Here is a 25,687-nt window from a genome sequence, read left to right on the forward strand (position 1 = left end):
AATGAAAGATATTTGATTATAGAAAATAAAGTAGATATCTCAAGTGAATAAAAGAAACAATTCTAAATGGTGACTTTTAACTTCAAGCTTGGACCATCTGAACTCTTAACTAGGACTTTGAAGAGATTTTTTTTCATGTTAATTGAACACATTGTAGAAAAAAACAATCTTTGATTTCCTTTCTCTCTATATACTGTTATGTCACAATTTAGAATTCTGCTATCTCTGAGTCCATTAAATTTATACATTGGCATCCATTAGATTCTCCCACAGTCATGAATCACTTGAAGTTTGTCTAGGTCCACTGTTGGCAGTACCAGGAATTACACTCAACAGAAAGCAAGACCAGAGCTCATAAAGAAAAAAGCTAGCACAGAAAATGATTACTACCAACAGTACATCTGGTTTCTTTACCATATCTCCTCAACAAGTAAGACCTAAGCTATTCAATTGTTAAGATATTTCAAAAAAAGAACTTGAGACAGTAAATAATCTTTCTTTCTTTTTCTTTTTGCCAGTCCTAGGGCTTGAACTCAGGGCTTGGGTACTTTTTGCTCAAGGATAGGGCTCTATCACTTGAGCCACAGCACCTCTGAGTAGTTTATTGGAAATAAGAGTCTCATGGAATATCCTGCCCTGGCTGCCTTTGAACTGAGATCCTCAGATGCCAGCCATCTGAGTAGCTAGGATGACAGACATGAGTCTCCAGAGTCCAGTTTCTACTTGAAGGCAGTAAAGAAATGTTGACTATATCTGAAATAGTTCTCTCCCCTTCTCATCCTAACTCTACCCTTTCATCCATTCATAACTTTGTAAAGGTAAGGATGGGATGTCTCTCCCAGATCTCTCAAGTAAGTTTTCTTATCCTTTGTCTACAATCCAGCCTTCTAAAACTGAGCAAGGCCTTGGGGAGAGCTACATTGCATGCAGGAACACAAACTGTCCCATTTGCCTCATACTAAACAGCTTCATTATCTTTGTAGGAAAGCTCATCTTCCAGGTTATTTTAGCTTTCAGCACACAAAGACAAAAGACCTCTGCCTACCACAACTGTCCTTAAATAGAAAAACGAGTTGTTGCTGTTGTCAAACTACACAGCCAAATGAGTGCTAAAAAGACTATAGACTTTTCCAGGGAGAATTAGCCCATTGAGTTGTGATGGGGTCCTTTTCTGTTGAGCAGAAGTCTGTCATAGGGCTATTTGTGGATCTTTTCATCTAGTTTCAGCAACTTTGCTGAAGAATTTCAAGAAGATACAGAACTGAAAGAAATAGACCTAGGGGAATGCAGTATCATCAATAAAAGACAGTCAAGCATAAAATTAGATTTGAATACAATTATGAATGAGTTATAGTTGGGAAAAATTCGTTTTAGCAGGGATAAACAAGAGATTTAAATGTGTATTACTTGAAGAAATCATTTGTATATTTTTTAAGATTGCCCTAAATATTTTAAACATTTTGCTCACCTATTTTAAAACAATCCTCATATAATTCCATAGCTTTTATTCAAATTTATTTTCTTTTATTTTTGTGCCAGTCCTAAGGCTTGATCTCAGGGCCTGGGCACTGTCCCTAAGCTTCTTTTGTCCAAGGCCGGCATGCTACCACTTGAGCCACTTCTGGTTTTTTGCTGGTTAAATTAGAGCTAAGAGTCTTGTAGACTTTCCTACCTAGGCGGCTTTGAACTATGATCCTCAAATCTCAGCCTCCTTAGCAGGTGGGATTACAGGTGTGAGCCACAGGTACCCAGCTTGAATTTATTTTTAACTGATACACTGATCAAGATATATTCATAAACTACTTTGTTAAGTTGCAACAACAATTTAAAAAAAACAAAAAATTCAAAGCCAGCCTGGGCAGGAAAGTCTGTGAGACTCCTATTTCCAATAAACCACTAGAAAACTGAAAGTGGTACTGTGGATCAAGGGGTAAAGCACTAGCTTTGAGCTGAAGTGCTGAGGACAGCACCCAGGCCCAGAGTTCAAGCTCCATGCCAAAAAAGCAAAAAAGATGTTTCAGTACACATGAACATTCATACATGTAATATTTAAATTGGGATACACAAATACATTTCTTCAAATATTTATCATTTCTTTAGAATGAAAATGTGGGAAAATCCTGTCTTCTAGATTTTTGAAAGAATCAGTACACTATTGTTTTCTATATTGATATTATTTTGCAAAAGCACACCAGAATATATTAATCTCTCTCTCCCTATCCTTCATTTTCCTGTATTATCCCAGCCAGTGGAGCTGCTGTTCTACTCCCAAATTGTATGGGATATGAGATCTTACTGATACTTATATACATTACATACACACACAAATATATATATATATATATATATATATATATATATATATATATATAGTATATATATATATATATATATATATATATATATATATATATATACAATATATATGCTTGTATACATTAAAAGCATTCAAGTAAGCCAGGCTCACACCTGTAATCCTAGCTACTCAGGAGGCTGAGAACTAAAGATCACCTTCCAGAGCTAGTACAGGGAAGGAAAATTCGTGAGACACTTATCTCCAACTAACCAACAAACAATCAGGAAGTAGAGCTGTGGCTCAAGTGGTAGAGTGTCAGCCTTGAGAAAAAAAAAAAAAAAGCCGAGAGAGTGCAAAGTCCAAATTTCAAGCCACAGCATTGGCACCAAAACGAAATTAATAAAACTAAAATAACAGTTTTATTTCAAAAATTTGGCATTTCCAATGTGTTATAAACTATCTTCCATCTTCTTTGTGATTTTTTTTTAATCACCATTAAAAAAAATAAGAAGCAAGGAGCTATCAGTAACCGATGTGGTTTTCTGAGTTAATGAGCATCATAATTTGTCTTTTTTTTTTCATAATTTGTCTTTATTTGGCCTATTATTCACACCTTCTACTTTTCCTTCCAAAAAGTAAGGTTTAGAAATTTATTCATTACCTGACTTACGTAACTATAACCCCTTTGTAATAAGAATTTTAAGTATATTTTTAAAAATAAGGTTTAAAGAAATGATCTATTCCACCAAAAAAACAAAAAACAAAACAGAAAAAGGCACAATCAGTGTGATGTTACTACGGTAAGAAAAGAATCTGGGCAAAGAGGAAGAAAAATCATGAATTTGTATAAAAATGAGAAACAGTTTCTCACTGACTGGTCTTCTACTCCTTGTCCACAGTGGACTCCTATCAGAAGACATGCGTGCTGACCCTCCCTGGTGAGACCAGAGGATGGGAATGACCATGAACTTGGCTGTGGAGAAGAAGTTCCCACTAAACTTTTAAAGCATTATACCTTCTGTCCTGGGGCCAAATCCACTGGTGGATGGTGACCTCCTGGAGTTTTTAACCCTTACTTTGCAGACACTGGAGCCAATTTGCTGACACTAACCACAGACAAGCCTTACAAACACTTAGTTCTGACCTGGTCATGACTTTAATCCTAGGCTTTTATGGTACACAGACGGTGCACCCTTGAAGGCCATTTAAGTGTCACTGACCCACCATGGTGCAGCAATGGCTCCACCTACTGAATGATGCTGAAAAGACACCTGCTGGAGGGGGAGGGAGGAATAACTCCCCCTCCCCCCCAAGCATCACACTTTAAAGTCTATTTTATAGATGCCTCTAGTAAACGAATAACATTCTTTTACATGTAAAAGGTAGTTCCAAATTTTTACCTTCAAAAGTTTATTTTAAAACTGTGGAAATGATTCTTAGATTTAAATCTTGACAACAGGAGCAGTTTATGCTACAATATCAAAGGAATGAACAAATTTACAAGGGAGTTTCAGGAATCATTGTTGATGCCCGTTACACTCAGACTATGTTAGAACCTAGGGCTAGAATGTTCTTGCATCTGTGAGTTACCAGAGACTCCAGCCTGATAAACCCCAGACTGCGTGAGCACACCCGATGTGGGAAGACATAGTACCCAATAAACTCAAGATATTACCCAGAAAAAAAAATGTGGAAGTGAACCAGGCACCCAGGGTTCACGCCTGTAATCCTAACTACTCAAGTAGCTGAGATCTGAGGATGCAGGTTCAAAGCCAGCCCGGGCAGGAAAGTCCATGAGACTCTTATTTTAAATTAACCACCCCAAAATCCAGAAGTGGAAGGGTGGCTTGGGTGGTAGAAGGCCCGCTTTTGAGTGCAAAAACCATGAGGCCCTGAGTTCAAATCCCACTGTAAGCACACTCCCCTCCCCCCAAAAAAAATTGGAAAAAGATGGTACAAAGACAATAAATTTGAAATGAACAAATAACTACCAGGGAGCACATGAATTATGATTTTTTTTAAATAAAACCTGTTCATGGTTTTAAATCCAGCAACTGTGGTTGTAGTTTCTTGTCTTTTGCCTTCCAGATTGTACAGGAAATGAAGCCACCTCTGGTCAAGCAGGTGCCATGGCAGGGCTGGCTACCAGCAGCGCAGGGCCCGCCTGTCCAGGACTGTCCCCTCACAATGGCTCCTTAGCCTGCTTTTCACTGACTATAAGCCTTTTGTTGCCTTCGCTTTAGCCCCTCCTGTGTGCTGTGGGAATGGAAGGATTGTGTGGGAAGGGAAGATGAGAGCTGAGGTCCTGCTGCCCCAGCAAGCCACACCCTACCTCCGAAGCCAGCACAAGGGAGATGAGGGCCTGGGACTGCACATTGGCACACGCTTTGTGAGAGGCCTCTGCCAAAGGACAGACTCTGTGCTGAGAAAGCCAAGGAAAAGCACTGAGAGTCAGATGAGAAGTGACAGCCAGGCATCCGTGCGTGGCTCACACCTGTAATCCCAGCTACTCAGGAGGATGGCCATTCAAAGTCAGCCCTGGCAGGAAAGTCCATGAGACCCTTAGCTCGAGTTAACTGGAAGTGGTGCTGTGGCTCAAGTGGTAGAGCTCTAGCCTTGAGCTGAAGAGCTCAGGGACAGTGCCCAGGCCTTGAGTTCCAGCCCTAGAAAACACACACACACACACACACACACACACACACACACACACACACACACACACACACACACACTCAAAAAAAAATGAACAATGCCAGTTATGGCCAAGGACCAGCTCACAGTAACTGGTTTGGAAGACATCTCATCAGATGTCATTTCTTTACTGTTTGTAGTTAATGACCATGTTCTGCTATGCAATCATCTATATGCACATTTCTTTCTTTTTTATGTTTTTCCTGGATGTAACAACAAAAAAGGCTATTTAAAACAGTGGCAGTAGTTTGCAGTTCTAGCAAAGAGGAAAGTTGTGGGGTTAAATTTCTTATTTTCTCTCTTATAGAAACTTCTAAAAAGGTTTTTATATGTTCTTTGTGACAAATATTGTGTAGTTAAGACATCAATGTTTTGATGAAAAACAAGACCTAGCTTATTTTCTGCTTGCTGAAAATTAAGCAAACATGCTAGAATAAAAACAAAATAAAGAGGAAAAAAAAGTCTGATTTTTTTTCTGGAGTCACCTAAAGTAGATTTAAATGTTGAGCTTTTCTGGTTTCTGTGTGTGTGCATACATATATATATGTAGATATATATATATATGTGTGTATTTATTTATATGTACATATAATATTGAGCCTGTCTGATTTGCATATATAACCAGCTCTATTACATATGTATACATACTTTATGTATACATACATGCATGCATACATATATATCTTATATGTATATATATATATATATAACTCACTTTTCATATATGCATATATACAAAGTTAGGTTTATATATGTGTGTATATGCATGTACATGTATACATACATATGTATATACTTGCCAAGCATATGTAAGGCTTTTGGTCTAGTTCTAGTACCACAAAAATGATATCCATTATTGCTGAGGAAATGTTTTCATGACCATTAGGTAATTCCATTATAAAAATAGGTGGTTTTTTTTTCATTTCTTTATAATGAGTAAGCTATTTTACTCATTATAAGATTATGAGCTGATATTTAGAAACAGTGTGAATATTTCCTTCCCCAATTATTTCCTGCCCAGTGTTTTTATTGTCTACTAATGAATCTCATAATAATTAGCGTCTATAAAATTATTGTTTTCCTGTTATCATTTCGACTCTATTTATTAGCTGTTATTTTTTCTTGGCTTGGGTTTTTAAAAATTGTCTTTAAATAGTTGCACAAAGAAGTTTCAATTCAAGCTATCAACTTACGAGTCTAGTGCATGTTGATCAATGTCACCCTTTCCATCGTTCTCTCCATTTCTCCCCATCCCACCCCTCCCCTCAAGTTATCTGCCTCCATTTTCACATCTGTACATTGAATACCTTCCCTCTCTCCACTTTCCTGCCTCCCCCCATTCCCCTGACCTCTTTTCCACCCCATCAAAACATATTTCAGCATCCTGGTATTCATTTTGTCAAATTATGAGGTAGTTTTTCAAAGCAGTTACACCATTACAAAACTCCCCTGCATACACCATACATTAGACATTACATTTGTGTATGTATGCATATGTCCCTGTGTTTTTATATATGTTTATAATTTAGATCTAACTTCACACGGGAGAGAAAACATGCATGCTGTGAGGATGACATGATTTTATGGGTCACGTGATTCAAGTGCTGGGCTTTCTCATACATTGCCACCTAAACCATTGGATCTTCAAGGTCATATGGCCTAAATGGCAGTGCTGCTAAACCACAGTCCAGACTTGCTATGGAGCCTTAATTCATTCTGGAATACCAATAGGTCCTATAGCCTACCATTTCACAAATAAAAGCATTCTGTTGAGTGTGGTAGCGCATACCTATAATTCCAGCTACTGGAGTGGTAGAGATCAAAAAGGTCACGGTTCAAGCCCAGCCTAAGCCAAAAGTTAGTGAGACTTCATCCTAACCACTAAGCTGATGTGCTGACACATCATGATCACATCATGAGGCAAAAGTTTAAGACCCCACCTGAAAATAACTAATGTGAAAGGGGTTGGGCACATGGCTAAGGTGGTAGAGCACCTACCTCTCAAGTACCTGGCAGCTGCTCTGAGCTCAAATTGACACACACACACACACACACACACACACACACAAATATGAGTCAAAGCATAATTTCCTAGAGCAAAATAAAATGTCTCCCCAACCTAATCATTGTTTTTGTTGTTGTTGTTAGTTGTATGACTCCTTAATAACTTCACCAGTGAAGCCTGGCACTGGTGACATATGCCTGTAATCCCAGCTATTCAGGAGGCTGAGATCTGAGGATCACAATTCAAAGCCAGCCCAGGCAGGAAAATCATAAGACTCTTAACTCCAATTAAATACCAAAAATGAAAAAAAAAAAAAAGCTGGAAGTGGAGCTGAGCTCACATGGTAGAGTGCTAGGTGCTAGTCTTAAGCAAAAAGGCTCAGGGACCGTGCCCAGGCCCTGAGCTTAAACCCCAGGACCAACACAGAAACAAACACCAGTAAACAAAAAATAAACAACAACTCCACGAATGAGACATCCTTTAAAACTTTGTAAACTCTGGTCTTTATTATGTCTCCCTCTCCAGTGTTCATGCACCCCACCAAAGCAAAAACCAAACAAACAACAAAACAAACCCTTGACCTTGTTTTTGTTTGGCTTATCAGATCTAAGTCATATAATGTCATGAATAGAATGGGCCCATGTGATCTCCTGTGGCCACCTAGATGGGCTCATGCCTTTGTAGATGATACCAGGAAAGAAGAGTCAAGTAGAGGTGACCTGGGTTAAGACAACGGAATGAGTGAGAATGAAGTGCTGTGATTCATTCTCCTTTTGGTCATTACTTTGCCTTATCACTGCTGTTTTCCGGGTGCAGAAGGAACTCTAACTTGCCTGTAAAAGACTCCCAAGACCCTAGCACAGCACAGACTTGGAGCTATGTTAGATTGAGGCAGTGTAATGTCAGTGTGTGTGTGTGTGTGTGTGTGTGTGTGTGTGTGCGCGCGCGCATGTGGTGGACTAGAACTCAAGAACTCATGTTCTCACTAGGCTTTTCCTCTCAAAGCTGGCACTCTGCTACTTGAGCCATACCTCCACTTATAGTTTTCTCCTGATTACTTGGATATAAGCATCACAGATTTGTCTGCCTGAGCTGGCTTTGAACTTTGATTCTCAGCTCTCAGCTCCAAGTGTAGCTAGGATTGCAGGCTTGAGATACCAGCAACCAGATTGTGTGAATATGCTTTTAAGACTGTTGGGAAAATATGTTGGAGTATAGTTCCTGGACTGTAGCATAAGTATCGGATATATCAGCACATTGTGTCTCAAATGACTTCATCTTTTCAATCCCTACCAGTCAATTCCAGTTGCTCAGCATCCTGGCCAATACTTTTAATGTTAACTGTTCTACCATTTTTTTTTTTCTGTCAGTTGTCTCTGATGACAAGTGATATAGAGAAGTTTTTCATACACTCAATGATTTGTGTAATTTCAGAGTCAATGTATTTGTTCCCACAATTTGCCAATGTTATTGACTTGTGAGACCTGCACAAATAGTGGATATTTTCTTTTTTTTTTGGTCCGGTCGTGGGGCCTGAACTCTGGGCCTGGGCACTGTCCCTCAGCTCTTCAGCTCAAGGCTAGCGCTCTACCACTTGAGCCACAGCGCCACTTCCGGTATTTTTCTTTTTGCTTATGTGGTGCTGAGGAATCGAACCCAGGGCCTCAGGCATGCAAGGCAAGCGCTCTACCACTGAGCCACCTTCCCAGCCCTGGATATTTTCTTTACCTGAAAACATACTCCATTGTCATCTAGGATCTGCCTTCCATTTTCACAGCAGTGTCTTTCAAATGGCAAAAAAGTTCCTTCTAATGAAATTGGTTTTATTATTTTATGTTCCTAACTTCTAGTGCTCTGTAAAATCTTTGCCTGATCCTAGGTATTGAGGATCCTTTTTAAAAAAATCTTTATAGGCTTAGCTCTTAAATTTAAGGCTGGATGCATTATGAATTTATCTTCACATGCAATGCCACAATCAAGATCAAAATTTTAGTGCTTGAAAATCCAAGTTTCCCAGAACATGTATTTGAAAGTTTATCCCTTCCCCACTGAATTGTCTTGCAACTTCAGGCACATTTGTATGTATAAAATCTCTAGTCTCTCTTTGATATCTGGTATCTCTATGCTTTGTGCTTAGTTAAACATCCAACCTTAGGCCAATGTCCCATTTCCTTGATTCATATAGTTTATAATAAGCCTTCAGAAATAGTATAAGGCTTTCAAGTTTTCTTATGATGGTTTTTCCACTTAGTCTTTAACCAACCTAGTATAGACAGTGCTAGTGTCCCCACTCATGCTAAACCAAAAGATGATGGAGCAGATCACTGTAAAATAGAGAAAAACTTTGGAGCTCTTCTGAGCATAATGACCCTGATAAAATACAAGGTCAAAGTCTGAGCACTGAAGCAGATTGCTTTCATAGATATTTTACCCAGATTGCAGTAAATGGAAAACTAGTTTTCTTCAATCCCTTCCACAATTGTTGGGTTCCCCCTCCCCCCCCAAAAAAAACCTTTCAGTTCATACTCCAAATGAGAACAGAAATAGCCTGGCCAAGCAGTCAGGGCAAAGGCCCCTCCCACAGAGGTTCTGCAGCCCTCTAGACATCACCCTAGGTCTGAGCAGTCCTGTGTGCAGACCCCTGGACATCTCATCACCATGGCCCCTGGAAGACTTGAATGTGAATGGCAGGGTTGATTGGATTCCAGAGGTGTGTTGCCAGAACAGGCACCCAATCAGAGGAGCTGAGTCTCATGCAGGCTTCTCTGACTGGGCCTGGGATCTGCTATGGCCACAGGCTATCCAGTGATCTTGAGAATCACATAGCTCTCTCCTAGAGACACTTTACTAACACTTGCACAATTCACCTGCTCTTGGAATCCCTTCCATCTAGTGGAAGCTCTATTTATCTTTGTCTTCAATAAAGCTTTGCTATTTTGCTTCTCTCCCTCTGTGTCTATGGATTCATTCTTCAAGTGTGCAGAGACAAAAGACCTGATCCAGGTGGTATAGTTTTTCAATATGACCAGCACCAGATAAGAAAACCTTAATGAAATAAAATAAGTAGCAGCTTGCAGCCAAGGATAAGGGGGAGATTCAGGGGCTTGGGTTGGAGACAGACGGCTTAAAATACACCAGGGACTGTGAAGTGAGGAGAGAAGAAAGAAGAGAAACGGCACTGTTTGGTAAACCCAAAATGAATTCTCTATGGAGTCACCAGCTGTGTACACTATGGCTGGAATGGGATGCAGAGCTTCACCCTTGATAGCAAGAAACTCTCACTAATAGTTTGAACTACGTGACTGTTTTAGATCCTTTAAATAAGGGATCAAAGGGACTTTGTGTCTAAAGGACAAAAGATTCTATAATACTTCTGTCTCTAAAATAGCATTAAAGCTCATGCCTATAAGCCTCACTACAGAGGCTGAGATCTCAGGAGAGTGGTTCAAAGCAAACCCAATGGGAAAAGTCTGTGAGCCTCTTATCTCCAATTAACTACCACAAAGCTATGAGCGGAGGTGTGGCACTGCCTCCCCTTCCAGAGGAACACATCGAGACTCAAAACAAAACAGTTGAAGGAACTGGACAGTTAGCACAGACATGGCAACACCGGGATTCCTGAGGTCTAGACTAATATTACCATGCACTGCATACCCTTCATTGTCTCTTGGCTTTGTCTTCTTTGACTCCAACTTTCTGCTTATGCCAGACTTCATTTGCAAAAAGTTCTATTTCCCCAACATCAACAGTCCATTATTAATATTAGCATTAACAACATACAAAGTGGAAGAAATCCTTTTAATATTGTTTCATGCAACTCAGCAATACACAGAAGATCACATTCCATGCACTAGTGGACAGAAGCTACTAGCCAAGAATATTGATGTCTATAGATCTTCAAAAATCTACTTCACTAATTTACAAGGGTACACTAGTAACTTTTTAGGTTACACTTTCATTCAAAACAAATCTACTATGTTGAAAAGCAAAGAATTTTTTTTTTGCTTGTGTATATGTGCCCACACCAGTCCTAGGGTATGAGCTGTCTGTCCCTGACCTTCTTTTCCTCAGGGCTGGTGCTCAACCACTTGAGCCGCAGCTCCATTTCTGGATTTTTTTGTAGTTTATTCAAGATAAAAGTCTCACATACTTTCCTTCCCAGTCTGACTTGAAACTGTGATCTTCACATTTCAGCCTCCTGAGTAACTAAGCTTACAAGGAACAAACCATTACCACCCAGCTCAAGAAAACGTTGTGTTTTTAATCTGTATTTCCATCACTTGAGAATCCTGTTAATTCTTTGTTTTGATTTAACTTTTGGCTTTGCATTCATTTCAAATTTGAATTGCTATTATAGTATACCATATAATTTTGGACTTTGTTTAACCAACTACATATTATCCTAGGCAACAATAATGTTAGTTTAAATGGGGAACAAAAGGTTTCATTTCCTTCTGTTCATTACTTGTAAAAATAAACCTTTGACCTTTGTTCAAAATAAAGTTCTCAATTTGCAATATGAATGATACTCATCACAGAGCCATTGTCACAATTAATGTCCACTGTCCAAAACAGAATTCTCACAAAGTTCAGAACTAAAGAAGGCAAGATGTCGCTTGAAATATTTTTTCTCTTCTGGCTGTACACAGAATTTGACTTCAATGTTTCCCTGACTGAAAGCTTCTCCTTTGGTCTCCTCCTCCAGATTCTCTCTGGGGAATGCATTCCCTTTCTTCTGGAACATTGTAATGTCTGAATCGCCCTGTCGGCCAGTTGGAGACAAAGGTTCTCTAATGACGCAAGAACAAACCGCAGACAAAAAGTTCTTCTTGAAGTTCTCATTCATAAATGCATAGACGATGGGATTGCAGATGGAGTTGGAAAATCCAATTATTTGGACGATAGCAAAAATCATCTTGATTGTGACATCATTATATTCCTTTTCAAAATTACCTGAAATAAAGCAAGACTTGAGAATTTTGTTTTTACCAAAATTATTATTTTATTGTAGTTATCAGAATTATTTGTTTTACAAAAACAAATGAACAAAAAATATCCTTTCTGTTTGTCATTGCTTTTAACCAAGGACTTGGATTTGTACAAGTAGTTAAGAATATGATAGTTCTCAAGACTATTTTGTGATTGACTTTTCCTAGATGAATAGGTTCTTTGTTCTAAGACATATTCTTAGAAAATTTAGTCTTAGGTGCATAGGTTAGTGCCTTATTAAGTTTGGGAGCTTATAAAGTTTCAACTTTTTGACTTCAAGCTCTGTGGAATTAGAAGCAACAGCTACCTTTAAATTAACAGCTACCTTAAATTACAGAAGCACTAGCACCCAAGAACTATGTTCCATCCTGGCTTATCAGAGAAACACTGTGAGAATGACTAAAATCCTAGTGTCACTGATTCATCAGGTGTAAGTCCAAGTTCCAAATACAGTTGGGAATCAGTAGCTCACATCTGTAATCCTAGCTATTCAGGAGGCTGAGATCTGAAAATTATGGTTCAAAGCCAGCCTGGGCAGGTAAGTCAGTGAGACTTTTATCTTCAATTAACCACCAGAAGAACTTAGAGAGAGGAGGAACAGTAGAAAAGACAAAGCTCAAAGCTTTTCTTTATCATTATAATTATTAAAAAGATTTCATCCTAGCTGGGCATCTACCGCTCATGCCTATAATCCTACTCAGGAGGCTGAGGTCTAAGGGCCAAAGTTCAAAGCCAACCCCAGGCAGGAAAGTCTATGTGACTCTTATCTCTAATTAACCACCAAAAAAAAAAAAAAAAAACAGAAATGGAGCTGTGGCTCAAATGCTACAGCACTAGCCTTGAGTAATAACATTTAGGGATAACATCTAGGCTCTGAATTCAAGTCCCAGGACTGGCACATACAGACAAAAAGACTTAGTCCTCATCATATCAAACACTTAGTCCCAGCCATGTACAATTACCTAGCACACAATGATCCGGTGATCAAATTCACACAATGACAGATATTTTATCACTCCAGTGAATAACAGCTAATTTGATGGTTATTTTTTCATGCAAGTGAATAACCACTCATTTCAATGATTTCTTGCCTATTGTAGCAGAAAACCAGTTAGAAAGTGTCTCGAGTAAGAAGGAGAGGACCCACTGTATTCGCTCATCATGTGGACCACATGGAAGGGCGCCCAGCACACCACAAAGAGAGCCACCACCGTCACCATCATCACCACAGCTCGCTTCTTCTTCCTGAACCCAGAGAAACATTGCACTGGTTAACTCTCACTTAAATGAAGCTTGAATCTGGTTCGCCCACTCATAATTGCTTCAAATGCTAAGAAAGGGCATGGTGAGTGCAATGTGTGCTGATTATCATCCCTCTCCACTGATTTTACCCTCATTCTGATATTCTCCCTATTAAAGGCCTCCTTCTGATGTGTGCTCATGATGGCTCTGGTTCTGGCACAGATGGTGGGCCTGGATTACACCATGAATCTCCTTATTAAGCCGCCACGCAGTGGTAGGGACTGAGACACAGAAGAGTTATCGCATTTTAAAGTCAGATGACTAATAAGGAATGGATTTTGGATTTGAAGGTAGGCAGCCTAACTTTAGTGACTAAGCTTTTGTTTGGTATATATTGAAAGAGATGAATACCTCTAATAGCAAAATAATAGTATTTAAATCGGCACTGGTGGCTCAGCCACCCCAAAGGCTGAGATCTAAGGATCTCGTTTTGAAGCCAGTCCAAGCTGTAAAGTCCATGAGACTCTTCTCTCCATTTAATAACCAAAAAGTTGAAAATGGAGCTGTGGCTCAAGCAGTAGAGTGCTAGCTTTAAGCAAAAAAGCTAAGGGAGAACACCTTGGCCCAGAGTTTGAGCCCTAGTACTGGCATTAAAAAAAACACCCTAATATTCATGAATATGGCATGCCTTGAGGATAAAAAAAAGAGGTGCTCTTTTATTATATGACTAAATAATCAGGCTAATCAAGAATTCAAATTGATTTTCTTCATGCCTTTTAGAAAGTGAATTCATTTTGCAAGAAATCTATATACGGGCATGGTGCTCTCACTTAATAGAGTCCATACTCATCATCTGTCATTCCTGCTGGTAAACGTTTCTGCTAAGGAAATGGCACAGTAAACTCAGACCCAGCCTCTGCCCACCCCTATCCTCCACCCCCACCCCCAGACATTCCAGGGGAGATTTTCATTTCACAGACCAGGCACTAGAGGTCACTGTCCTCTTGGTGAACTGATTTTTAAAACTCATTAGGCAACTTCATAGTGAGTATGGCTTCCATTCATTTTGCTCATTATTTGAAAAATAAGTCACAGTTACTTCAAGATCCATAACAGAAAAGTGTATGATAGCTTGAAATTAGATACTAATAAATAAGACAGAAGGCCCAACCTTTTAGTAAAATTATAACTAGCATAGTCAGGCAACAGTGGTTCATACCTGTAATTCTAGCTACTCAGGAGGCTTAGCTCTAAGGATTGAGGTTTGAAGCCAGCATGGCACTGAAAGTCTTATCTCCAATTAATAACCAAAAAAAAAAAATCCCAGAAGTGGGGCTGTATCTCAAGTGGTAGGTAACTAGTGTTGAGCAAAAAGAGTTCAGAGACAGTGTGCAGGCCCTGAGTTCAAGCCCCACACCTGGCATGAAAAATTAATTTAATTAAAATACAATAGGTAGCATGATCTGGTTTCAAAGGGTTTTCAAAAGTCATCTCATGCATTTTAGCATCATCCTTGAGTGGCACCAGGTATGCAATTATGCATATGAGGAAAAGTGTTACTCTAATTCATGTTGATGGCAAGCGATAGAACAGGACCTCGGGATCCTGAAACTAGCTCTTCCTGTCATTCCATATTTACATGTGGATGATATTGCCAATGCTATCAGTTCTAAGTAAGTTTCCATCTCCAGCCCTAACTTCCATTCATTCATTCATTCATTCATTTTTGTGCCCTTATGAGTGTTTGAACTCCCAGCCTCAAAATCTCATTTGGCTTTTCCTGCTCAAGGCTGGTGCTCTACCATTTAAGCCACACCTCCACTTCTTTTTTTAAACAGGTTAGTCAGAGATAAGAGTATCACAGATTTATCTGGCCAAGCTGGCTTCAAACTAAGATCCTCAGCTCTCAGCCTCCTGAGTAGCTAGAATGACAGGCATAAGCCACCAAGGACCTTGCTTGGCCTCACTTTACTTTTGACTTAAAAGCTGGTGGATTGTGCCTTTTCTTCCTGATACATATTAAACCTTACAAAGGGATGAAAGTCTGTGGATGTTCTCATTTGAAATACAAAACCTGCTTTGAATAAATTATCTAAATTATCTGGGTTCCAGGGCAACTGTATCCTCCAGCCCAACTAATTGTAACTACTTGAAACCGTGGGGAATATTTCACAGGCCAAACCTGGCTATTTTGGACATTTCCTTTCCATGGATGGTACGAAGCACGGAGCCGTCCCCCACTCTCTTCTTGATCCACAGTTCGTAGCCGATTCTGCTATAGAGGATGAGCATCACCAGCAGAGGCAGGAGGAAGAGGATCACCAGGATGAAGGTGGTGTAGATTTGCTGGCTCTTGGGGCTGGACCACTCTTCTAAGCAGCAGATGTGCTCTTTCTCGTACAGGAAGTCGTACTTAATCTTTACAAGGAGAATGATTCCGTGAGAAGAGCAGGGAGACAGTAGGAGATGCAGCTAGCTTGCTGTGTTCCCACACTGCCCTCTGCTCCTCACCTCAGGGGTGAATTCGTTTCTCACTGTCATCTGATGGTAAGGTGTAGCTGTGCTACTTAATGACTAAAGTTTGTAAGCGTTTTGCATTTTTGTTTCATTTTAAAGGAGATTGAGGTCTGTGCTTGTTTACTTTCAGAGTTTTTAATTGCGCCCAACATTTAGTTCTATTAATCACACACTTCATTTGACGTTCTTTTTCTTTCCATTGTTTTTGTCATCCTAGAGTCTGAACTCAGGGCCTGGAGCTTGTCTACGTAGGCAGGTGCTCTATCAATTAATTCATGCCTGTACCCCTTTTGTTTCAGTTATTTTTCAGGTAGGATCTCCCGATTTTGTTCAGGTCAGCTAGATCATAGCCTCCTGTTCACAGGCTTCCAGATAGCTGGGGATTCCCTACTAGTCACAAAATTAATTTTAGTTTTCCAGTAGTCTCAAAAAACAATTACTAAAGCATACATTCAAAGTAAGAGGCACTACACTGTGTTTTAAACTTTTATTTCAAACTTGGAACAGTCTGATTGCTTGTTAAGGTATTAAAAAGGTTACTGAGATTCTGAGGTAAATGAGAAACTGGACTAAAATCATAGTTCAGGGACAAAGTAAACTTGTGAAACACATTCAAAAGTCATTATCTCTAGGTAGTAGGAATAAAATTTAGATGTTTTTAAAAGAAAATTGTCAAAATTACTATTTTAGCTGCTTGCTGGTGGGTCACACCTGTAATCCTAGCCACTCAGGAGGCTGAGATTTGAAGATCATGGTTCAAAGCCAGCCTAGGCAGGAAATTCCATGAGACACTTATCTCCAATTAACCACCAAAAAGTTGGAAGTTGAGCTGTGGCCCAAGTGGTAAAGCAGTAGTAGCCTTAGACAAAAAGCTCACAGACAGCACGCAGGCCGAGCTCAAGCCCCAGAACTGGCAAAACAAAAACAAAAACAACTACTATTTTAGTTACTCTGGAGTGAATTAACTAAGTTTTGGACATAGTTCAGAAAGCATTTCCAGCCAATTTCAAATTTCATCAATAGTCTTCCATATCAAAGGAAATGCTTAGAAAATTCAAGCTTTGATCTGGCTGCTACTGACAGGTGAGACCAGGAAGGATACCATTCATTGAAAAATAATTTCAAGATCCAAACCACCCAGGAATAGGTATGAAGAATGAAAAGCATTCTGATTCCATGTAGCAGCCACTGAGCCAGGAATCAACACGCATTACAAAGCTTAGTCTCTGAGCATGTTCTCAAGAGGGCTGGGGTGACTTTTTCCCCATACTTGATTTCTTACCATACATATTTATATCTATGTTACCACTGTGTAAAGTAGTATCTGAGGCTTAGATGTTAAGCAGGGTTGGTATTCTGACTTTCACCTTCATAAACATCCCTGTTCCAATCAAGGAAACCATCGCTCACTCACTCTAAATCTTCTCTCGTAAGGCCCCGTGAGAGAGATAATTCAATTACTTATGTCAGTGGTGCCATCTTTAACTAAGCATCACATAGCGAGGCCTTGTGCTTTTCTCTTCCTTAAGCCTCTTTCTATTCAGGGCAAAGCCTGGTATTAGGGAAGAAAACAGCAAAGTGTGCTGGGATGTGGTGAATTCATTTTCATATAGTGAAGAGGTAGAATTGATAACAATTTCAATTTAACAGCCTCCTGAAATAACATCCCTGCACATTGTCAAATACATCATTCCTGAGAAAGAGCCCAGAGAGAACAATGCGAAGGCAGCACAAGAGAGAAATGTGGAAAAGGGCCGTGCTATGTTTATTCAGGTAAGACATCAATGCTCCACAAGCTCATGCACACTGTCACAAAATATAGGAGCCACAGGTGGCCACAGGAGGCATAGCAATACATTTATCTCAAAAATAAAATCAGACATTTTCCTGACAGAAATAAATTCAATTGAGCCAGTCTGTGCAGCAGTAAGCATAGCTTTGCAAATTAGATTATATAATAAAAAAGTCTGCAAATTTAATGGGATATGCATATAAAGTATATAGTAGGAGCTGGGAGCTGGTGGCTCTCACCTGTAATCCTAGCTACTTATGAGGCTGAGATCTGAGGCTCATGGTTCAAAGCCATCCTGGGCAGGAAAGCCTGTGAGACCCTTATCTCCAATTAACCACCAGAAAACAGCAAGTGGCACTGTGGCTCAAGTAGTAGAGTGCTCACCTTGAGCTGAAGAGCTGTGGGACAGCACCCAGGCCCAGAGTTCAAGCCCCACGACCAACCAAAAAAACATATATATATATATATATATATATATATACACACACACACACACACACACATATATATATGGGTAAAATTATTGATTTATCTATTATTGATTTTATTATTGATTTTATTGATTAATTGATGGTGCCATTACTAAAGCTTGAACTGGGTCCTGGGTGCTGTCCCAGGGTACTCAAGGCTAGTGCTCTGACACTTGAGCCACAGCTCTACTTCCGGCTTTCTGGTGGTTAATTGGAGATAAGAGTTTCTTCTTGCCTGAGCTGGCATCCAACTACCATCCTCAGATCTCAGCCTCCTGAGTAGCTAGGATTACAGGCATGAGCCACTAGTAGCTGGCAAATAATTTTATTTTTGATTTAGTCTTTTATTTTTTTAGCCCATCTCATCAAATGCTTCAGAGAGAAGGGCTGTGGGTGTAGAGACAGGAAATTAAGATATCAACCACAACCATCTTCACATGAGGCTCACAATTAATTCAAGCTGAGGGAAGGGCAAAGTTTTATATTGATTGAGAATGTGATTTATGAGACAGGCCTGAACAGTTTTTAAATGAAACTAACACTTTTCTGCTGATTGAAAGTGACCAGAGGTATTTAATTATCTAAAGGGCAGGCTCAAAGTTTTCACCCATGACATTTTACCATAACTGGAAAACCTTCAGCAGACGACAACAGAAAGACTAAAGTAGCTTTCGTACCTACGGAGTTGAACTCATTCCATATCCACACACAAAATTAAATCAGCCTTCTTTATTATTAATATTAATATTATTGTATTTAAGCTGCTGAACCAAGGGGTTTCAATTTAACAAGTCAAGTCATGAGTATAGTGTGTCTTGATGAACGTCACCCCTTCCTTCTTTCTCGCCTATCTCTCTCAACTTTGGGCTATTCTTTTTGTGAGCCAGGCTTGAAGCTTGAATTCAGGGCCTCAGCACTGTCTCAGAGCTTTTTTGCTCAAAGCTTAGTACTCCAGAAATCGAACCATAGTTCCACTTCTGGTTTTTTGGTGGCTTTTTGGTAATGCAAGTGTCATGGACTCTCCTGACCAAGCTGGCTTTGAACTGTGATGCTCAGATCTCAGCTTCCTGGGCAGCTAGGATTACAGGCTATTTTTTCTTTTTCTTTTTCTAAAAATTTTTTGTCGGTTGTGGGGCTTGAACTCTGGGCCTGAGCATTGTCCCTGAGCTCTTGAGCTCAAGGTGAGCACTCTACCACTTCAGCCACAGTACTACTTCCGGTTTTCTCGTGGTTAATTGGAGATAAGTCTTATGGACTTTCCTGCCCAGGCTGGCTTTGAACCACGATCCTCAGATCTCAGCCTCTTGAGTAGCTAGGATTACAGGCATGAGCCACTGGAGCCCAGCTTGATTACAGGCTATTTTTAAACTGTTTTTACCCCACATCTCCTTCCATATGCCTCTTAGATAGGTGGCATGCACAGCAAAGCCTCAGATCTTCTGTCTGCCTGAAAAGACACAAAGGAGCTAGGCATCAGAGGCTCACACCTGTCATCCCAGCTTCTTAGGAGGCTGAGATCTGAGAACCACAGTTGGAGGCCAGCTTGGGCAGGAAAGGCCACAACACTCTTATCTGGAATTAACCACCAAAAGACTGGAAGTAGAGCTGTGGCTCAAGTGGTACAGTACTAGCTTTAATCAAATAAAATCCCAAGGACAGTGCCCAGGCCCTGAGTTCAAACCCTAGGACCAGCAAAGAAAAAGTTAAAAATGAAAGATGCAAAGGGATGCATTGTTTTAAAGATTGCCTTCTGTATATAATGTCCAACTGTTCTTGAAGACTCGTGTGAGTGTTAGGTAACCTTTACAAGATGCAGCAAGCACACCCAGTGGCCACGGTGGGCTGTCCAGAATCACCATGCTGCTTCTGGGACTGTAAATCCCACAATGGCTGGGCCTATCAGAAACACCGGTGGGAGAAGGAGAGTGATTGGATAAGATAACCTCCCTGCCCCCCGCCCCACGATCCATTTCCAGTTCAAATTTCAGTTTTTCAATAAATAGGAGACCAGTAAGAAAGGACTTCATGAAAACAATCAAGTAACAAATGGATAGAGATGGCGGGGAATGACGAAAGGGTGAGGCTGATCATGATGCATTATGCTTAGAAACTGACATGCTGAGTTCACATCCCTGTGGGCACAGCTACTTAGTGATAGTAAAAAATATATTCTAAAAATCCTAACAAGTGTGGGCACTAGTGGCTCATGCCTGTAATCCTAACTATTCAGGAGGCTGAGATCTGGGGAGCCTGGTTCAAACCAGTGTGTGCAGGGAAGTCCTTGAGACTCTTATCTCCAATAAACTACTCAGAAAAAAACTGGAAGTGGAGCTGTGGCTCAAGTGGTAGAGCACTAGCCTCAAGCACAGAAATCTCAGAGACAGCACCCAAGCCCCGAGTTCAAGCCCCAGGACCAGCATACACAAAAGAAGTCCTAACAAGAGGACAATCTATTACAATGAATTTTCTATGATTAAAAAGTAAAGGAAAAATCTACAGTAAGCACTGACCTCTTAAAATCCAACTTGACATGGAGGAGCACTAGGAAAAACATGTTTAGCTTGCAGGAATTTATAGAAAGTGATCTTGGAGCTTTAAAAAATCATTTATCACAAGCAGTCAGCATCTTAATACAATAATCAAGAAGAGCTAGCAAAAATATAAGAGAAAGCCATCTTAAAACGAATTATTTTATTTCCCTTGAAATAAAATAAAGCCCATACACCCAAGTTTCTGTCATGCTCTTGAAGAAACCAACATGACTGAGAGAGGGTGGAAAAGGTTTCAGCGCTAGGATTGCCAATCCCAGCTCCGCATCTACCTCGAGCCGCTGCACATGCAACATGGGCGATCCCACGATGACAGCCACCAGCCAGACCACACCTGTGAAGATGCCAGCAGGACGTGACTCAGATGAGGACGTGTGCTTAACTCCGGAGCCAGCAAAGCTCCCCAACCTCGGAAGCCATCCCCCCTGCTCCCATGCCTCCCCCCCCCCAAACCTCCTCTGTCCCTGGGCAATGCCTCATAGAGTCTCAATTCTTTCACCATTGTCAACATTCCTGCAGGACAGTCCTCCTAAAACTTTCTGTTTTTATGGCTCTGTTTGTGTATGTGTGTGTGTGTGTGTTGCAAGGAGAAGGGTCCCGTAGGGCTTGAACTCAGGGCCTGGGCCCAGTCCCTGAGTTCTTTTGCTCAAGTCTGGCACTCTAACGCTTGAACAGCCACAGCTCCACTTATGGCTTTTTGGTAGTTAATTGGAGATATGCAGCTCATGGATTTCTCTGCCCGGGGTGACTTAGAACCATGACCTTCAGATCTCAGCCTCCTGAATAGTTTAGCATTGCAGGCATGAGCCACTGGTGCTCAGTCAATATTTTCCTATTTAAAAAGCAAACACTACTTCAGAAACCAGTATACCCTTTGCACATTTCTTCTCCTTCCTGAGTTTGTTGAGCATAGTTGTTTTAATGATGTATACTTAGCAAAGAAGGAAAAATGTAGTTAATTACCAGAGGGTATTTCAATCAGTGAATCTTAACAGACTCAAAAGAGAACAGAACCAAGGGCCTTGACTTTGATTTGGGAGAACTGTTAAGCTCGTTCAATCTTTCTTTATTCAGTGGCATCATTAAGAAAACTCTGTATTGCTTTGGGTTTTGAGAAACTGAGAATCAACACATAAGAAGAATAGGAAGAAATATATGAGCCAGGTGCTGGTGGCTCATGCCTGTAATCCTAGCTACTCAGGAGGTTGAGATCTGAAGATCACAGTTTGAAGCCAGCCTGGACAGAAAAGTCCATGGTAATCTTATCTCTAATTAACCAGCAAAAAGCAAGAGAAGTAGAGCTGTGGCTGAGGTGGTAGAGTGCTAGTCTTGAGCAAAAATAAAGTTCAGGAACAGTTCTCAGTACCTGAGTTCAAGCCTCAGGGATGGCACCAAAAACTGAATTAATAAGAGTAGTGGTAATGATAATAATTTTTAAAGTTTGGGAATTGAAACAATATATCCAAAATGATAGCTTTTCAATGTTGGGGCAGACCTGAAGTAGAGAGAGAGGGTGGGTGGGGATGGGAGCAAATAAGAAGAGGACTGGAATGCTGAAATTATGCTTTAATACATATAGGTTAATTGAGAAGGTACCCTTCAGCTGTACAAACACAGTTCTCTTTGTTCTAAAAGAAAGACTGGCCTGAGGACGCTGACAAACCCAGCAGTCCCACCAAGTGATAACTGTATTCTGACATGTGCCCTAAAAGCTTACATGTTAAGGCCTGGTGTCAGCTCATGGGCCGCCTCCTCCTCCTCCGCCTCCTCCTCCTCCTCCTCTTCCTCTTCTTTCTCCTTCTTCTTCTTCTCTCTCTCTCACCCCTCCCTCCCCCATCCCCCCCCCCCCGTGTGTGTGTGTGTGTGTGTGTGTGTGTGTGTGTGTGTGTGTGTGTGTGTGTGTGTGTGTGTGTGTTCTGGTCCTGGGGCTTGAATTCAGGAACTGGGTGCTATCCTTGAACTTTTATTTTTGCTAAGGCCTTCTACCACTTGAGCCACAGCTCCACTTCTGTTTTTTTGTTGTTGTTGTTGTTTTGTTTGTTTTGGTAATTAATTGAACAAAAGAGTTTCACAGACTTTCCTGCTCGGGCTAGCTTTGAATCACAGTTCTCAGATCTCAGCCTCTTGAGTAGCTAGGATTACAGGCTTGAATTACCAGCACCTAGCCAGCTCATAGGCTCTTGAGAGGTGATTAGATCATGAAGCCTCAAACTCCACTGGTGAACTGATTAATGAATTCCTAACCAAAGGGACTATGAGGCAGAGGCAGTTGAGCTTGTTTAGAAGAGGTAGGTACCAGAGTGGGGAAGTGGGTCATTGAAGGGTATATCTTGTCCCCAGACCCTTCTCCTTTGTATTTCTGCCTCCCATCCATCAGGAGGTGATCTATTTTATACCCATCCCCACCCCTTACTATGATGCTCTCTAACCAGACACAGGTACCAAGCAACTCAGCCAAGTGCACAGATGGAAACCTCTGAAGGGCTTCCACTTTTAGGTTGTTTAGCTGAGACATTTAGTCCCCATGAGGAAATGTGGTCAACGCACCTAGCATGGTGAAAGCCCTCCGGTTTGTGTACTGCCACTTCATCTTAAAGGGATGGACCAGCCCCTGGTGCCGCTCCAAGGCAATACAGGTCATGGTGAGAATTTCGGTCACCACGGCAGTAGACTGGACAAATGGTACCATCTTGCAAATGAAGGCACCTGCAACAAAGGAACAGGATAGGTCACACAAAGGAAGAAGTGATCTTCCTTTGTAATGATCGCAGTTCCATTTGGAGGCTCCTGTTGAGAAGTTTCATGACTAATACTGCATTGGAGAGCCACCACAGTTGAGAAAGATTATACCCACTTTACTCTTGGCAAAGACTCTAAATTCTTAGGTACTATGTGCAATTACATGTAACAAAATAGTGGAAAGACAAATCAGTCTTAGCTACTGGTGATATGTAAGGGGACAAATGATCCATGTGATCATTGTTTGGGGAAGATCAAAGTCAATGTGAAATGGTCTCCTGGGATTTAAACTATATCTTCCTTTTTGATTCCCTGTGAAATCATAACAAAGGAATAATTCTCATCAAAGACTTCCAGATTTCCTTTTTCGTGTCTAATACTTCTTTGACTGACTCTCTGTCTAAAACTTTCAAATATTTCTTTATAACTTTTTTGTTTCTTTTTTCGTGTGCCAGTCTGGGGTTTAAACTCAGGGTCTGGCTGCTGTTCCGGAGCTTTTTTTGCTCAAGGGCTCTGCCATTTGAACTACAGCTCCTTTTCCAGATACTCAGGACACTGTGCTCCCAGGACAACAACAGTTCAAAGCCACCAGCTGGAGCAGGAAAAGACCGGAGACTCATCCCTGATTAACCAGCAAAAAGCCAGAAGTGGAGCTGTGTGTGGCTCAAGTGGTAGAGTGCCAGCCTTGAGCAAAAAAGTTAAGGAATAGCACCCAGGCTCTGAGTTCATGCCCCAGTGTAAAAACCAAAACAAAAAGACTACAATAGTGTGTTTCACTTGCTGTATTAGGAGCAAATGCTTTATTTTAGTATCAAGTACCTCTGAATTCTGTCTTTAACTGCTGAAGACATCTTCATTTCCCAAAACCCAAACCTCTAACTCTCACCAAGAGTGGTGTGCAGTCTCCTTCCTCCTCTGGCCTCCCATTCTTTCTCAGAGCAAGCCTCAGTAACAAAACAGAAACAAGGTCTCTTAGTTCTTGAACAAAATATTTGGCAATTAAAAATGATTTGGACAATATTTTTATTCCTTGTAATCTAATAGAGACTGTAAAAAGGATGTAAGTGGACACAATTTAAAAAGAATGTAGCTATTTTGAGAAAAGATTTAAAAGGTTGTTTTTTTTTTCAAAAGGACATAATGAACCATAATTATAATCATTCTACTTTTTTAAAAAATTTCATCTAAGGTTAGTGAAAAACACTATGAATAGCTATTTGTAGAATTTTACAAAGGAGGACTACTTTATATAATCACTGTATCAAATAATAACATAATCTGGCCTATAATGTTTTTAATTAGACCATATTCAAACGCTCTGCAGACTTTGACCCCATACAGCCAGCAAGTTTCTAGTTTTGTCCAGCATAATCCTCAGGAAACTATTAATGAGTCGATTTTAAACTAATGAATAAATCTTAACCTCCTGTTTCATTCCCCAGGACCACATCCTGTGGAAGGGGAGTAAGGAACGTATTAACTATTGTTCACACTAGAACTGTTGTGCCCCATGTGGCTGAGACACAGAGGGGGCGGGGCTACAGAATGCCTCAGCTGGAAAACCTCCCTAGAATTGAGCCACCTGTCTGATGGTTTTCAGTTGCTGCCCTGGGTAGCAGTGTACTACACTGCAGGGCAATGTTACTGTGGCCCCAAAGGGAGCTGCTCAGCCCAGATGCAGGGAGGGAGAGAGGAAGAAAGGCCAGGCCTGCCTTAAGAGGAACAGCTCCAACTGTGTTCTGTGGTCATTAGAGCTCCAGCTTGTGACTTAGGAACTTCCTGCTAATGTCCTCCTAATGTGTAGTTGGACAGGGAAGAGGAAAGTAACAATAAAAGCATATTTGGGGGCATGACAGGAAAGGGACATAGTGGCCTCTGTTTCTGAGAGTAAAGGAAAATGCAGAAAAATCCTACAGCTGTCAAGGGTCTAGAAGAAGAGATGCTAAAGAGAATGCAGTAGGTCATTTGCAAGCCAAGTAATAAGCCACTTTTCTCTGGTGATTCTTTGCTGAAGGCATAGAAGGAGACAGACACTGGCTAGCTAGGAAGAGGACACTTAACTACCAAGTAAGAAGAGATAGAGATGAAAGAAGTATTTCAGGAGAGAGGAGGTGGGCACTGCCTCAGAGAAAGGGGTGGGTAAGAGCAGGGTTCCTATCTGACCATGCTGCCCAATGGAGCAACTTTTCCTAGAAGCCTCAGCATCCTGCCTCTGTCCAGGTCTGGGATTCAACATCTGGTCCATGTGGGTGTGGCCTGTTGCCTGGCAACAGGCTCAGCTCCATGCACAGTCTTTAGGTCAGCAATGGTTACAAATGAGACCAAGTTGACTGAAGTGAGAAAGGAGTGCTTGCTACATCACCATTGCTGTGATATACAATGTTCTTGTCATTTTCT

General features: G+C 40.7%; 1 protein-coding gene across 1 annotated transcript in view; it reads right to left on the reverse strand.

Moving 5' to 3' along the window:
* Positions 1-11,544: 11,544 nt before the first annotated feature.
* The window catches only part of Qrfpr (pyroglutamylated RFamide peptide receptor), a 36,805-nt gene continuing 22,662 nt past the window's right edge, over positions 11,545-25,687 (reverse strand). The window contains exons 2-6 of the mRNA XM_042693014.1: positions 23,099-23,257; positions 20,824-20,885; positions 15,406-15,641; positions 13,129-13,226; positions 11,545-11,945 (exon numbers count right to left, since the gene is read on the reverse strand). Of these exons, the coding sequence (XP_042548948.1) occupies positions 11,545-11,945; positions 13,129-13,226; positions 15,406-15,641; positions 20,824-20,885; positions 23,099-23,257 (956 nt within the window). The remainder of the gene's footprint in view (positions 11,946-13,128; positions 13,227-15,405; positions 15,642-20,823; positions 20,886-23,098; positions 23,258-25,687) is intronic.

The sequence above is a fragment of the Dipodomys spectabilis genome, unplaced genomic scaffold (assembly GCF_019054845.1).
Source record: "Dipodomys spectabilis isolate Male_0828 unplaced genomic scaffold, ASM1905484v1 ptg000162l, whole genome shotgun sequence".
NCBI classification, from domain to species: Eukaryota; Metazoa; Chordata; class Mammalia; order Rodentia; family Heteromyidae; genus Dipodomys; species Dipodomys spectabilis.